The 16,171-nt window shown below is 42.0% G+C and overlaps 1 protein-coding gene across 2 annotated transcripts in view; it reads right to left on the bottom strand.

The window, feature by feature from the left end:
* The window catches only part of MLXIP (MLX interacting protein), a 121,596-nt gene that overhangs the window by 50,131 nt on the left and 55,294 nt on the right, over nucleotides 1-16,171 (bottom strand). For both annotated transcript variants that reach the window (XM_073626849.1, XM_073626858.1), the window contains 4 exons: nucleotides 9,129-9,214; nucleotides 8,002-8,091; nucleotides 4,845-4,886; nucleotides 503-632 (listed from right to left, as the gene is read on the bottom strand). In XM_073626849.1, the coding sequence (XP_073482950.1) occupies nucleotides 503-632; nucleotides 4,845-4,886; nucleotides 8,002-8,091; nucleotides 9,129-9,214 (348 nt within the window). The remainder of the gene's footprint in view (nucleotides 1-502; nucleotides 633-4,844; nucleotides 4,887-8,001; nucleotides 8,092-9,128; nucleotides 9,215-16,171) is intronic.

Genomic DNA, 16,171 nt, shown 5'->3' with positions numbered 1-16,171 from the left:
AAAAGGCAGAACGTTGATCTTAATGCATTCTATGCATTAAGATAAAAAAAAAAAAAACCTTCAGTGTGCAGCAGCCCCCTCTCAGCCCCCTAACTGACTTTGACAGTAGTGGGAGCCAATCAGGAGAGAGAGGGGGTTGGACTGAACTGTGGCTCCGTGTCTGAATGGACACAGGGAGCTGCGGCTCGGCATGGGTGCCCCCCAGGAGGCCAAGAGAGCCAGCGAAGGACCCGAGAAGAGGAAGATCTGGGCTTCTCTGTGCAAAACCAAATGCACATAGCAGGCAAGTATAACATGGTTTGTTAAAGAAAAAAAAAAAAGGGACTTTAGTATCACTTAAAACCCATACAATCCTGAAGTCATGGTAACTGAGTATATCTATCATCAGACACGGTTCATCTTGGAAAACATTAACCAACCAAAAAAGTTTGAGACTTTGCAGAGTACCTGTGTGCATGTCTTCCAGAATGAATGTTCAATAAAACCTATGGATAGTACTTACCAATCTCTTTTGGGTTGTGCTGATGTGAATAAATAGTAGAAAATAAAGTGTCACTGAACTCCGCCATAAGCATCTCCATGTCCAGGAGAGGCTCCTCCTCCATTGGCACCGCAGCATCAATCTCATCATCCTGCAAACATTTAGAAACCTGTTATGATGAAATTATCTGCTATAAAATATAAATTAAACAAGCATTCTATATTGAATAATAATATCACCCAATGTTGTACAAAGGTTGTCTAAATAGGAGCTTTTTAATTTGAGTAAAAGTCAGAAAAAAACAAAACAAAAGCAACCATCACCTAGAAAATATTTTGCCCACCACACAGAGATTCAAGCTGTAGTGTACATTGAGCAAGCTTTTTTGGCTTCTTTTGCTTTATTGCTGGGAAGCCCATGAAAGTGAATTAGAGCTCATGTACAAGAGCTTTTCTTCCACGCAAGTCAAAAGGTTAAATGAAAGTCACAAGTCGTTCAGAGGTGGCTGTGATGGAAGTAAAGCTAGACAGAGATGGATCAAAATTCATCTGGTTCAGCAGGGACTGACTGAACTTCATTCCAAGTCTGGCCGCTCCCGCTTGACGAAAGCCAATTTAATGATCGCCCTCTGCCGCATGCGTTTGTAGACAATTTTCTTGATTACTGGTTGCAGCAGCTGATCAATGTATTCTGACAGCTGAGAGTACCCCACTGTCCGAATACAATGGACCTGATTTCCTAAAACAGGAGGCGTTCAAAATCTGGTGTAGCTGTGCATGGTAGCCAATCAGCTTCTAACTTCAGCTTGTTCAATTAAATGTGGTTCTAAAGCCTTCTATGCATTAACATGAACCTTTTCTGCTGCAGCTTCCCCCTGCCCCCCGCTTTTTCTTACCTGTGCCCGATCTGATCCAGCGATGTGCACGAGTGCAGTGGCTCCCACTGCCTTCAATCAAATTCTGTGATGCGGGGGGCAGGGCCAAGTCCCACTGTCTGTCAATCACAGCAGCGGGGCTCGGGGGGGCCTGGAGTGCCAGCAGGGGACCGGATTGGGGCTGCTCTGTGCAAAAGCAGGCAAGTATGACATGTTTGTTATTTTAAGAAAATAAAAGGTTTACTACTTTAAGCTTTGACAAAAAACCTGGAATCTCATTGGTTTCTATGCAGAGCTACACTCTCCAGTAAATGAACACTAATGTCTCAGGGGAGAGGATTCCCCTCTTGACCATGATTGTGTGGATGGTTTCATCATTGGCCAGCCTAAAAAGTTTCTTAAACTGATCTCAAATGCAATCTGAACACACCAGAAATATCGCTCCAAATGCCATCTACACAAGCCTAGAAAAGCTGCCTTCGCCAGAAAGTATCAGAAAGTATTAGCTGTCCGGCTGTCATACTGATACACAGCCTTCAATACTGTCTGTTACTGATAGAACAAGTATGTAAGTTAGGAGTTCACACTGTCCCTGACCTAGGATAAGCATGCTAGAGGGTATACAGTGTTGGCGGAGACTAGAGACAGTGATATTTTTAGGAGGCAGCCAGCAATAGAAGCCTATATCAGCGTTTCCTATGGTTTGGGAGCCAAACTAGGTATTGGACTTGTTTGGGATAGGTTGCCACTTTAAGCCCCTTTCACACCAAGCTTTTTTTTTTAAATGCATGCTTTTTCTTTTAATTTTCTATTTAGAACAGGGGGCTCAAACTGGCAGCCCTCCAGTTGTTGCGAAACTACAAGTCCCATCATGCCTCTGCCTGTGGGAGTCATGCTTGTAATGGTCAGCCTTCAAATGCCTCATGGGACTTGTAGTTTCACAACAGCTGGAGGGCTGCCAGTTTAAGACCCATGATTTAGAGGATTTGCATCAATTAAAAGAATACATAACTGTATAAAATGAGACAGTTGTTTTGAAACCTTTGCAAGGTAGATTTACAGTTGAAAGTAAACAGTAAGGTCTCCGGTAGTTTAGGATATGCTGCAAAATAGGAACCTAGATCTCAGAAATCCCAGGTTATCTAGATATACAAAAGTCAGATAAGGCTATACGTGTTTTAATCTGAGCATGTCCAAAAGTTTTTCTGTTAGTATAGCATTGAGAGAGAATAGGAAAAAACAAAAGAGGGGCAAAGTGGGGGGGAAAAAAAAAAAAAAAAAAGAGGGGGGGGGGCGGGTTTGAAGGGGTAGGAGAAGGTCACCACTGGGGGAGCCAGGAAAAGTAGGTCCGGGCCATGACTTGGTAAAGTGCGCAGGCCCTAACATTGTTTGGATCAGACGTATTGCAAGTATTCCTCAGAGAAGAGAAAGACTCCAATAGAACCATCTGGTCTTATGCTCTTCGGTTTTGTCACGGAGGGTCGAGGTAAGGTCTTCCAGTTGCTCGATATCATTCACCCTCGCGAGCCATTGTGTAACTGTCGGGGCAGGTTGTTTTTTCCACATACCCGGGATTCAAGCTCGTGCTGCGTTGAGCAGATGCTTAAGCAGAGTTTTGTGGTACCTCTTCTTGGATAGTGGTGCGAGATTAAGCAGTATTGCGGCTGGATTATCATGTAGGGAAATGTTGGTAAATTTGTGGATAAGTCATATCACAGTTTGCCAGAAAGTGCAGAGCTTAGGACACTCCCAGAAAATGTGTAAGAGTGCCTTTGAATGAGCCACATCGCCAGCATTGATCGCTCTGTTGAGGAAACAACTTGGCAAGGACTGATGGGGTTCTATACCAACGTGTCATTAACTTGTGTGTGGTTTCCTGGTATCTGCTACACAAGGATGATTTATGTGAAGAAAAAAAAAAAAAAAGTATACGCTTCTTTTGTGGGCCAGAGAATGTCATCCCTAGTTCCGTTTCCCATTTAGGGTCAGAACAAGCATGAAGTTCCAGGAGGTGTTTGTAAGAGGTAGAAAGAGATCCTCGAATCGGGTCCCTTCCCAGACATAGCTCTTCAAATGCATGCAATTCTCTGGGAAACAGTGTATGTTTTGGCAAAGATTGCAAGACATGGGACAACCAACTGGAGTGCCCTCCATTGAGGCAGCAGAGAGGTGGACGAACTGGGGAACAAAGTCCTCGTCGCAAGCCAGCCATTGGTACCCAGGAGTTGAGGAGGCGTGCATTGGGCCTTGAGGTGATAATGAGTTGAATTATGGATCAGTGAGAAATGCATTTTTTTCCTTGCATTTTTTCCCACGATACGCATAGCCAAGCCCATTGATTTCAATGGGCTGACCTATGTGCAACAAAGTAGATTATGCAGCATTTTAACACATTCCTGTTTGCACATTAACAGCAAAATGTCAGTTTGCTTTCCACGTGTGGGGTGCCACTAACACCCCTTACTCAAGAGCAACGTGTGTTTTTCATATAGAAGTGGATGGAGCCTAACTGTATAGCCTAGTTCCGGGATATGCAATTAGCGGACCTGTAGCTGTTGCAAAACTACAAGTCCCATCATGCCTCTGCCTCTGGGTGTCGTGCTTGTGGCTGTCAGTCTTGCTATGCCTCATGGGAATTGTAGTTCTGCAACAGCTGGAGGTCCACTAATTGCATATCCCTGGCCTAGTTTATGCAAGTGGAAAATTTGTGGTTCAGTCAAGAGAGATATATCACAGACAGCAAACAGCAGGAACATATGGGGAACTTAGGCACATGCAAGGCGGGGGATGGAGGAATTTACACATGCAAGGTCTGAGTTCTGCCAGACAAGGACTGCAAGAAGCTGACAGAGAAAGAAAAAAAAAATCAGTTACTTACAAAGCTTGAATCAGTTTAAAAAAAAAAAAAAAAAGGTTGTAATTTCCATTTTTTTTTGTCTTTGTATGGCTTTGATAACCTTTTGTTTTTCTTGGGCCCCCGGAATGGCATTTACCCAAAAATGTGTTGAAGGTAAAATCTATTCTTATTAGAAGCCCCTTCAAGAAGATCATCTCTCCACAATATGAATTGCTATAATTTTACACCTGCAGATGTTGTCAGTTATAATAAATGGCCATCAAATGCCTGTCTATGCCAAGCATGTAATAGTTGCATGTTCAGATTTCAACAGAAATCCTTGCCTGTCTCAGCGATTGTCTACAATCAATAACCAGATCATCTAATTACCCCAGTCCTATGGTATGTATAAATTACATGGGGGTACTGTACAAACTGCAAATACATTTGTTAAAGAGACACTAAAGCAAATAACGGGCAGTTATTTAGCAAGACTGCACAGACGGCGTGGTGTGAATCTTGAACAGGAGGACTGTTGTTGCAGGTAATGTTGAAATACATTCCTGGCGCAGCTCCAGCAAATATCAGCACATCGTCTCACATTCTGGCCCAACCAGTTTGTTCTCAAGGAGCATTACAGAGCTTTTACTCACTTTGACCAAGCTTGAGAGGTCTTCATCTCGGTGCTTCTGTAACTGGAAAAAGAAAAGTCACAGGTGTTATCACTTGTCATAACATATTGCTGCCCATTTCCCTTGGCCTGAAACATCCTTGGCATAAATCCAGAGTGATTATGTACAACACCAGTCACAATTCCTTCTCTGATGGGAAGGCAGTAAAGATAAAGACTAAATAGATTTGCTGTATGTTATTTCATGACAAGGTTCAATGGTTCTAGGCATCAAGGCCAGCTACATAATCTGAACAATTTTCAGGGTAGACAAACAAAAACTTACAAGGCCTAACACTGATTTTTGTAACCCAGTTTGCCATTAAAGTGATTGTAAATGTAATTTTTTTTTTTTTTAAACAAACATATCTATTCTTACCTGTTCTAAGCAATGGAATTGCAGAGCAGCCACAAACCTCCTTTTTCAGGCCCCCCACTGGCGCTCCTGGCCCCTCCCCTCTGTCCAGTGCCCCCAAAGGAAGCTGCTTCCCATAGGGGGCACTTGTGCATGCTCGCTCCCAAACTTAGCTGCTGCATCCATGGACACAGACAGCAGAACTTGCCCCCCCCCGCTCCCTCGTCACTGGTTTTGATTGACAATTGGCTCTCGATGCCCCAGCAAAGCCAGTGAGACACAGAACTGAGGGGAGAGAAGAGCTGCAGACATGCACAGCACTGGATCAAATGAGGGCTCAGGTAAGTAAAAAAGGGGGGGGGGGGGGATGCTGACACCTAAACATTGTTTACCTTAATGCAAGGAATGGATTAAGGTAAAAAACGTTTAGGCATCACAACTACTTTAATAAAAACCCACGAAGAATAAAGGCTACATTTATTACCTCTTCAGAGGAAAATCCTAGTTGCTTGGCTGTCATGCTGAACATCGACACAAGGTCACAGACCCAGAACAAATATGCAGCTCATGAGCCGATTCTACAGCTGTATACGCTGTCACAGGTCAGCCAATCAAAGTATTCAAGCCAGAAACAGCCAAAGAACTAGCATTTTTGGAGTGGCACCTATATGTTTTTTGTATTCTAAACATCTGATGCACTTGTCTTTTGGGCATTTTCTTATGTAGGATGCTATGGCCTGCCCATCTGCATGGATTTCTCCTAGGACCCCTTTTTGATAGAGTGGGGATAGGTTAGAACACACACACACAACAAACCAAGTTTAGCGCTGTCCACACTATACCTATTCCAACAGTAAACAGTCTGTATGTATATTCCTCGCTTAAGGTGTTGCAGCTCTCCCAAAAGTCCACTGGGTGGTAGACATGGCATAAACAGCTCCATAATAGCCTCCTCTCCTGGTCTGTAGGGATCAGTTAGCTCACAGCAACTAGCAGCGTGGTAAAGTATTTCAGTAAGCACAGACTGCCTGCTTCCTTGTAACACACACTGCCCAAAGCACTCGCACGGACCAGCCGGCGCTGCCTGACGTCACTCGTGGCCAGGGAGGGGATGCAGCCGACTCCTCTCGTAAGCTTCATGCAATTGCTAGGACAACATGTTTCGGAGGCGTGGCCTCCTTCAGGTAACGCCCTCATCACTCCCTCATATCACTCGAGTAGATGAGAGCGTTACCTGAAGGAGGCCACGCCTCCGAAACATGCTGCCCTAGCAACTGCATGAAGCTTACGAGAGGAGTCAGCTGCATCCCCTCCCTGGCCACGAGTGACGTCAGGCAGCGCCGGCTGGTCCGTGCGAGTGCTTTGGGCGGTGTGCATTACAAGGAAGCAGGTGGTCTGTGCTTACTGAAATACTTTACCACGCTGTTAGCTAACTGATCCCTACAGACCAGGAGAGGAGGCTATTATGGAGCTGTTTATGCCATTTAACGCTGGATGTTTGTGAGTGCAACCCTCGTTTTTTTATACACATATCTTCATCTATTAAATGATGATAACAAACTAGGGCTGGCGTGCGCTCTCTCGTCTTTATATATTTTGTGGATAGGTTAGGCCCATTGCTGGATGCATCACCTTGCTGGGAAGGCTTACTTCTCTATTGGTCTTGGTGACCATTGTTACTAAGAAAGGGGTTTGAGAAAAGTGCGAAGTGTGGAAAAATCCAAAAAATTGTGAGTGGTCACCAGAGCAATAGATGAGGAACCCGCCTCCAATGGGGACACCTGTTCACTTTTCAGAGATTTCTTTTCACTTTCTGTTGCATCTACAGAATAGGAAGTGAAGGCAAATCCCCGTAGCAGGATGCAGGAACAACCTAATATGGGTTTTAATCCTTCCCTACTCCATTTAGAACGTAAAATATAGCTTACATACATTTTAATCTTTGCAGTAGTGGTACACAACTCCCTTACATTGCATTGGCTTACAGTAGACTGCACTGCGAGTGGTGGCATTTTACAAATGCGACGCAAATGCTGAAGCGGTGAGGGGTTTGATAGCATTGGTTTAACAAGGGACAGATGCTTATCGATGCATAGAACCACTGTGCGATTAATCCTGTGTCCGCCTAGCCCTTCAGCTTTGGTACAGCAGTATGGGTATATAGTGTCAACAGCCAAGCTAACACAAAAGTCCATTTTATCATACTTCTTACAGAGAGAAACTAAAGGAGTACTGTCACTATATATGGTTTTATTATGTATTGGCATTACAAATACATCAAGCCCACACGGCACTCAAAATTGGAGAGAAAACAAAAAACAAAAAAAACAAAAAAGAGACAAGAAGTGAAAAAAACACTAGCAGCCCTACTTGAACAAAGGGCTCCTTATTCTTAAGTAAGGATGAGCTCCGGCATGTTTGCATGCTGAACGTGCCGAGCCCACCAGGAAGTCAGCACGGTGCAGTGCTAATCACAGGTAGGGAGACATTTCCCAATCTCTGCAGCCGCACATCGGGAAATGTCTCACCGATTGTGATTAGCGCTGTGCCGTGCCGACTTCCTGGCAGGCTCGGCACGTTCAGCATGCAAACATGCCGGAGCTCATCCTTATTCTTAAGTGCCAAATCTTCAGGGTGCTAATCAATAGCAACCAGTCAAAATTAATTCCGCTGAAGTCAGACCAATCCAAGTTCATCAACTAGTTGCTACGAATTACTGCACATAAAACTTTTGTTGAATAAGGTTATAAATGTAAAAGTAGAGAAAAAAATTTGAAAGCCTTACCCTTTTCTTAAAATAGGTTCTCCACTTGTGGTATTCTCTGACTACAATCTCTATCCTCCTTTTCCAATACCTTCCTTCAGTAGCAATAGCCTAAACAGTAAAGAGATGAACTAGTAATGTACATACACAACAAGTGGATACATCTATGGCTACATACTGATAATGTTCGCCCCTTGATTAATCCATTTGCTACAGGGGCATTTTTTTCTAATTTTTCGCACACGTTAAAAATGACCTAAAATCCCCAAAACATTATATAGATTTTCTGAAAGCAAAGGCACTGTGGAGAAAAGATGGTGGTAGCATTTTTTTTTTATTTTGCATGATATTTGCACAGTTGTTTTTATAAATCTATATTTTCAGTGAAGAAAAAAAAAGAAATATATATATATATATATATATATATATATATATATATATACATACATACACACACATATACACACATACACACACACACACACACACATATATACATATATACATACACACATACACACACACACATACATACATTCTAATCTGACGAAGGGCGTAAGCACGTGAGCCCGAAACGGAAATCTTTTTGAACACTTTATGTAAACTATTTTAAATTAATTGAATTAATAAAACGTCAAGTGCAGCAATCCATCCTCTGGTCTTTTTCTTGTATATGGTCAGTGGGAGGACCAGATTGCTTTGCACTGAATACAGACCGGGTGCGGCTTTCCTCAACTACATGAGAAAGATAGAGATGTAGATATACATCTTTTTATTTTTATACTTTGTAGGAGGAGGGGGAAGGAGGACTTTCAATTACGTACACCCTCCTGCTTGCATGCTTGGTCTAAGGGCAGATGGATTTCAGGAAAGAGAGGCTACAATGATCTGCCCTTACTTTGAAAAACTCCACTCTAGCATTTCTAGCTGCAGCCATCTTGAGTGATCGCTCAACAAAATAAAGCAGAGAGACATAGGTAGAGGGGGGAGTTTGTTCTGAAGATTAAAAATGAATTAAATAATAGCATTTTCAGTTTGTGGTGCTCAAATACAGTTCAGTTTTGGTTTAAGTATGTGATTGAGTTTACATTCAGTTTAAATCAGCTAGGCTGGTTAGCAGAAGTATACAGGACTCTGAACCTTCATACCTCTGGTCTCCTATGTTCATCAAAATCGATTGATGCATCCAAAGGAGTCACAAAATGGCATACTGGATTTTGTCGTTTCTCTATATCTGGAAGGTAAATCAAAAGATAACTTGAAACAGCCTAATCATTAGGCAAACAACGTACTGCTAAACAAAAATGAGTAAAAACTGAGGGATTTTTTTTTTTTTTTCTTTTTTTAAAATGTCAGACCCCACTCCTTTAAAAATGTTAAAGGCTAAGTTTATGACTTTTACTTTCCATAATAATTCGAAGCCTTTCCTAATATCTTTTCTGCCCAAGCCATCCCAATGTGCTCACTTACCTAGTCCATGGCAGCTTTGAGAATCTTAACCTCTGTGCTCAAAATGTTTTCTAAACCCATCACATCCTGTGACCATCCAGAAAACGTCATATCCCATAATGCACTGCCCTACTGCATCACAGACAAGGGCATGCTAACCTCTCTCTGGACCACACCTCATCACTATATTAAACCCCCCCCCCTCATTTTCCAACCACATTCCTACTTCTTGCTTTAAAGGTGTCCAATCACCTTTTGAGATACCATCAACTATGTAGCGCAATGGCCTGCCTGATTGGATTGTTCAGGTGGGTCCTCCTATTACACAGTTCTAGTAAATCTAAAGCAAACTATACCGAGATTGTACAAATGGATATGGCCATCTTTACGACCGGTACATGAGAGTGGATGGACACACACAGCTGTCATTGTTCTTGTGTAAACACACAAATTTCACTTTCAGATACCAGTCGCACCTAACCTAGGAGTGCACTTTTTTTAGACATGTTTTTTCTATGACACACAAGACAGCCAATTGATTTTTAATGGGCTGTCCTACATGCGGCAAAGTAGCTCAAGGGACATTTTGGCATATTGCACCTTTTTTACTGAGCATTTTGCTCCATTTGTCATGCATTTATGCCTGTGGCATAAATGCATGTTGGCTTCAGTGTTTTGGGCACAGAAAGCGTGACTAGTTAATTTTAGGTTTATAAAGGTAGCCATACACCATATAATCTGAACGTACAATCATTTTTAGATTTACCAAAGACTATGTAAAACAAAAAGGACACGCCTATCACGTTGTATCAATTCAGGCAGGCCCTTGCACTACAGAGTAGATCTAAAATGAAATTTATCAGATTGTATAGTGTATGGTGTATGGTGAGCTTTACAGACTCCCAGAGACACACATCTTCTGTTTTCAGTAAGACAGCTCTGCTCCACATAGGCCGTTATGGGATTACTCAACTCCTGCACACTCTGCCAAATGGACATTCTATACACAAAGGATGGGTACAAAATGATCAATCAGCAGGAGAAAACACTGGCTATGTATTCAGTGAGAATGGTGCTCTCAGATAATGTCTGCATTTGAAAGCATGTAATTTCAGAGCAATCTCCTGGAGCAGGAGGGCAGGTTCAGGGTGTGTGTTAATGAAGTCAGCTGCTGAAGTACTTCCAAACAGTTTTCACATCGCAAAGGAGGAAAACCGGGAAGTCATTTTCTATAGGGGACACTGAAAGTTGAGGTAATGCCTGCCCTAGAATATAGAGAAAGCTTGTTCTTTTTTTGCAACAGAGGTACAGTAGTAGTAATAGTATATTGGTACATAGGAAGAAAGAAAAAAAAAAAAAAAAAAAAAGGGAAGATTTCAGCCTATAAAGCGACATTAAAACCAAAACTGTAATATATTGCAGCTTACCAATCAGATGTGGTAGCTGCTTTAGTTTAGCCCCCCCCCCCCCCCCCGTAACACACCCCTTGTATTAGGGTGCCTACACACTGAATGAATGAGCACAGGGGCACCTTTGAACAGCAGCATTGTTAACATGGGGGGATCAAAGTGTTAAATGGACTGTCGGATTTAGATACACTAACAAATTAAAGCCAAACCCCAGCTAACACTTGTAAGGAGTTACAGCAACAGTTTCATTCTATTTGGGATAAAGGTTTTACATAAATAAAAGCTGATCATTGTAAGCACCAGTCAATAGTAAATGGTTCATCTCGTCCCTCTAACTGCTACATCTGCAGGACACCTTGATCTGGCCAGTAATTATGTTTTTCAACAGTTCACCAGGTGAAATTCCATCCATTGTTTTGTGAAGGACTTAAGTTGGATATACCACTATACAATTTTCTTTAGATTTTTTTCCTTTAAATTTATCAAAACCATATAATAAGAGAGGTCAAACCTAAACACTTTCAATTGTATGAAATCAGGAAGGCACTTGCACTACATAGTTGAAGTAAATCTAAAGGAAATTGAAAAGCAAAAGTTGTATAGTGTGTATCCAGCTCAATTCCTTCCTAAAAGAAAGAATGTTTATAAAAAGAAAACCAAACGCAGCCATCACAAAATTGTCAAGCAGCAATATAAGTGCTTTTATGTTTAATACCTCTAAATAATTTAAAATAAGTTTTATTATACCATTAGTATTTATTAAAATTACATTTCAATAATTCTGCATTTTAAACAACCCTCTCATGTGGTAAATTTACACAATTTATACAGAACAGTTTCTTCTTTGTTATACAGTAGAAAGAGCAGCAGAAAGCTGCAGTTTGTCTAGAATAGGAAATGAATGGAAATTTCCCCAGCTGGACACAGCAAAAAACATTTGACAGGGTTAACAATTTTCTACTCTATCCAAAGCTAAAATACATGTCGGCTTTACTTACTTTTAGGCCTCTTGCACACGATACTCCTGTTTGAGCATCCACTTTTTGACTTTTCTTTTTTGTATGTATTTTTGCGCATATACGTTCGCGAAAATTTATGTTTTTATTTGTTCTACACAGTGTAAATGTGTATTTGAGTGCAATTGCGCACATTTGCACGCATGAGGCGTAAATTACTGACCAAAAATGCAGATTTTTTCAAATTTTTTTTTTTTTAACTGAAGAAAGCGCGGCTCTTGTTTACACGCCTGTGTGCATAGGCACATTACAATTAATGGGCTGTATTTTAGCTCACAAAAACTGTACTGAGCTTTTTTCAAGCTACAGTGTGCACGAGGCCTTAGAAATCTTCTTACTTTGGGAGGAAAATTACAAACTTCTTAAAGTATATAAACAATCTACTTTTTCTTAATCAACTCTAAAAAGCAGCAAGAGAGAAGCATCACGCCAATGTACCATAACCTCCGAAATTTCCAGACCACCTTTTGTTGTTTGAGTGTAGATTTCCATAAATCACTTCAATGCTCATGTTTTCTAACCTGGATGACTACAGCCAAATTTTCAGTTTTTATATGTACCAAGAAAATAATCACAAGCCATACAATGGTTGTACAGAATTCGAGACCGTTTCCTTGTTTTTGCTTCCTACAATGGTGTCCGTTTATCAAGCAGCGGTAAATTACCACTGCTGAGATCACTTTGCCTGTTTACGAAGCAAGGTAGATCGCTTCTCACTTTTGGAGGAGTGAAGTGATCTAAAAACGCTTCAAACTGTGGAGAACGTCTCCTGTTCCTGTAATCTCACAAGACATAGCGAGAATACAGGAACAAGAAATCAGTGAAACACAGTGATGTCCGTTTATTAAGCAGTGGTGAATTCCCAGAGGAGACTGCTCTCCTCGGTATACTGCATAATAATAAAGTTAAAGTTCCCCTATACAATCTATATCTCTGTATCTCTATACATACACACAGTATCTCACAATAGTGGAGTACACCCCGCACATTTTTGTAAATATTTAATTATATCTTTTCATGTGATAACACCGAAGAAATTACGCTTTGCTACAATGTAAAGTAGTGAGTGTACATATTAAAGCAAGACACAAAACCTAAATTCTGTGTAGGCAGCGCTACATAACCAGCAATAGCTTGCGGTGTGTGAACAGGTCACATTTGAAGGTGCAGCTGGTAAAGGAAGGAGAAGGAACTCAATCCATAAGATAAGTCACTGCTCTTCAGGTGGAAGTTCACTCCAAAATGTGTAATAGTGTTGCTGCCAGGGCAGGACGGGTCCTCTGCTCAATAGGCTCATTCACCTGGAGAGGGAAAAAAAAAAAAAAAAAAAAAAAAGCTCCATAGCGTTTGGAAATTGCGCTGCTTTGAATGGAAGTTACGGCAACGTGACCTCGTTTGGATTTAAACAATTCAGTTATAAAGTTTTCCTTACTTTGATACTTTGTAAGTGTATCTCCTACAGGGGGGTGTTTTTTGCTTAATAAAATCTATTAGTTTTTAACTGGATTAAGCTATGGAGCTTTTTTTTTTCCCTCTCCGGGTGAATGAGCCTATTGAGCAGAGGACCCGTCCCGCCCTGGCAGCAGCAGATCCCTTGTGTGTTATCTCGAGGAGAAGCCAGCAAGCACGATCTAAATAAAGCCGATTTTTCAACTTGGTCTGGTAAGAAGTGAATTTATAGGGGGTTTATCTCCAATCTTCACTGTTTTTTCGGATTAATTTATGGGCTGTGTTTGTGCCACTATATAAGTGACTGTTTAGCGCTGAGTGATATCTTCATGCTATAACAACTAATGAGGATCGAATACACTATTACACATTTGGAGTGAACTTCCACCTGAAGAGCAGTGACTGTTATCTTATGGATTGAGTTCCTTCTCCTTCCTTTACCAGCTGCACCTCCAAATGTGACCTGTTCGCACACCGCAAGCTATTGCTGGTTATGTAGCGCTGCCTACACAGAAATTAGGTTGTGTGTCTTGCTTTAATATTTAGTCTGCTTTCCTTTGGCAAGCGTTGTGGTAGCAGCTCATTATGTTTTACCATATATCGGTTTATTTAATATGTATATTAATTGCTATGTCAGTTTGACTAAATCCAGAAGCGCTTAATGTTTGTAGGAGGAGGTTTCAGGGCATCTACAACTAGTGAGTGTACAGCTTGTATAACAGTGTAAATTTGCTGTCCCCTCAAAATAACTCAACACACAGCCATTAATGTCCAAACCGCTGGCAACAAAAGTGAGTACACCCCTAAGTGAAAATGTCAAAATTGGGCCCAAAGTGTAAATGTTTTGTGTGGCCACCATTATTTTCCAGCACTGCCTTAACCCTCTTGGGCATGGAGTTCACCAGAGCTTCACCGGTTGCTACTGGAGTCCTCTTCCACTCCTTCATAACGACATCACGGAGCTGGTGGATGTTCCAGACCTTGCACTCATCCACCTTCTGTTTGAGGATGTCCCACAGATGCTCAATAGGGTTTAGGTCTGGAGACACGCTTGGCTAGTCCAACACCTTTACCCTCAGCTTCTTTAGCAAGGCAGTGGTCATCTTGGAGGTGCGTTTAGGGTCGCTATCATGTTGGAATACTGCCCTGTGGCCCAGTCTACGAAGGGAGTGGATCATGCTCAGCTTCAGTATGTCACAGTACATGTTGGCATTCATGGTTCCCACAATGAACTGTAGCTCCCCAGTACCGGCAGCACTCGTGCAGCCCCAGACCATGACACTCCAACCACCATGCTTGACTGTAGGCAAGACACATTTGTCTTTGTACTCCTCACCTGGTTGCCGCCACACACGCTTGACACCATCTGAACCACATAATTTTATCTTGGTCTCATCAGACCACAGGACATGGTTCCAGTAATCCATGTCCTTAGTCTGCTTGTCTTCAGCAAACTATTTGCAGGCTTTCTTGTGCATCATCTTTAGAAGAGGCTTCCTTCTCGCATGACAGCCATGTAGACCAATTTGATGCAGTGTGTGGCGTATGGTCTGAGCACTGACAGGCTGACCCCCCCCCCCCCCCCCACGCCTTCAACAATGCTGGCAGCACTCATACATTTCCCAAAGACAACCACTGGCTATGACGCTCGGCATGTGCACTCAACTGCTTTGGTCGACCATGGCGAGACCTGTTCTGAGTGGAACCTGTCCTGTTAAACCACTGTATGGTCTTGGCCACCGTGCTGCAGCTCAGTTTCAGGGTCTTGGCAATCTTCTTATAGCCTAGGCCATCTTTAAGTAGCGCAACAATTCTTTTTTTCAGATCCTCAGAGAGTTCTTTGACATGAGGTGCCATGTTGAACTTCCAGTGACCAGTATGAGAGAGAGAGAGTGATAACACCAAATTTAACATACCTGAGAGCTTGTACCACTGATGAATCACGTGACATTGGGCAGAAAATATGGCTACTTGGGCCCAATTTGAACATTTTCACTTAGGGGTGTACTCACTTTTTTTTGCCAGCGGTTTAGACATTAATGGCTGTGTGTTGAGTTATTTTGAGGGGACAGCAAATTCACACTGTTATACAAGCTGTACACTCACTACTTTACATTGTAGCAAAGTGTCAGTTCTTTTGTGTTGTCATGAGATTTTTTTTTTTTTTTTTTTTACTGTCCTGGAGGCTCTGATTGAGGAAGTCCATCTTCCTTCAGAGTTCCCCGCGGCAATTCTCTCTTCTCTCCCCGATTCTCCACCTCTGGCCTGGAGAATCTGGCAGGGGGGATTTTCACAGAGATCGCCAGTGAGGTGCTGAGATCGCACCTTCGTAAACTGTCTGCTGCTGGCAATGACAGATTCTCTGTGTGCTGAGATGATCAGCTTAGTTTCATAAACAGATAACAGATTATTAGGATCGCAGCTCATCTCGGTTTCATAAATGGACACCAATGTGTCTACAAACTGCTGTTTTACATAAAAAAATAAATTAATTAAAAAAAAATGGTCCTTGGCAGGCTGTCAGACCCCCCCCAAAAAAATTAAGGATTTGTTCACATGGGGTGTATGCATCCATGCCCTAGGTGAGTGCCGTGTAAATCTGCATGGGAATGCACAGGTGTTCCATTCAGCCCCATAGCTGTCAACTGGGATAAAACAGCTACATGGACATAGCCCCTGCTTCCAATGTGACATCAGTGTGGGTGTATGCCCCCAAATGTATCCAGAGCAATAGGCCAATTTATTGTGTACATCTAGCAACAGTGGGCATTGTATGTCTGCTAGTCAAACTGTTTATTTTAGTTTTGGGTGGAATGGAGACATGGTTACATCCTATGACAATTTTAATGCCGTCTGTGGTCTTGTTGG

The sequence above is a fragment of the Aquarana catesbeiana genome, linkage group LG01, assembly GCF_042186555.1.
Source record: "Aquarana catesbeiana isolate 2022-GZ linkage group LG01, ASM4218655v1, whole genome shotgun sequence".
Lineage (NCBI taxonomy): Eukaryota > Metazoa > Chordata > Amphibia > Anura > Ranidae > Aquarana > Aquarana catesbeiana.
The sequence above is the reverse complement of the archived record's forward strand: the minus strand, read 5'-3'. Positions and strand labels throughout refer to the sequence as shown.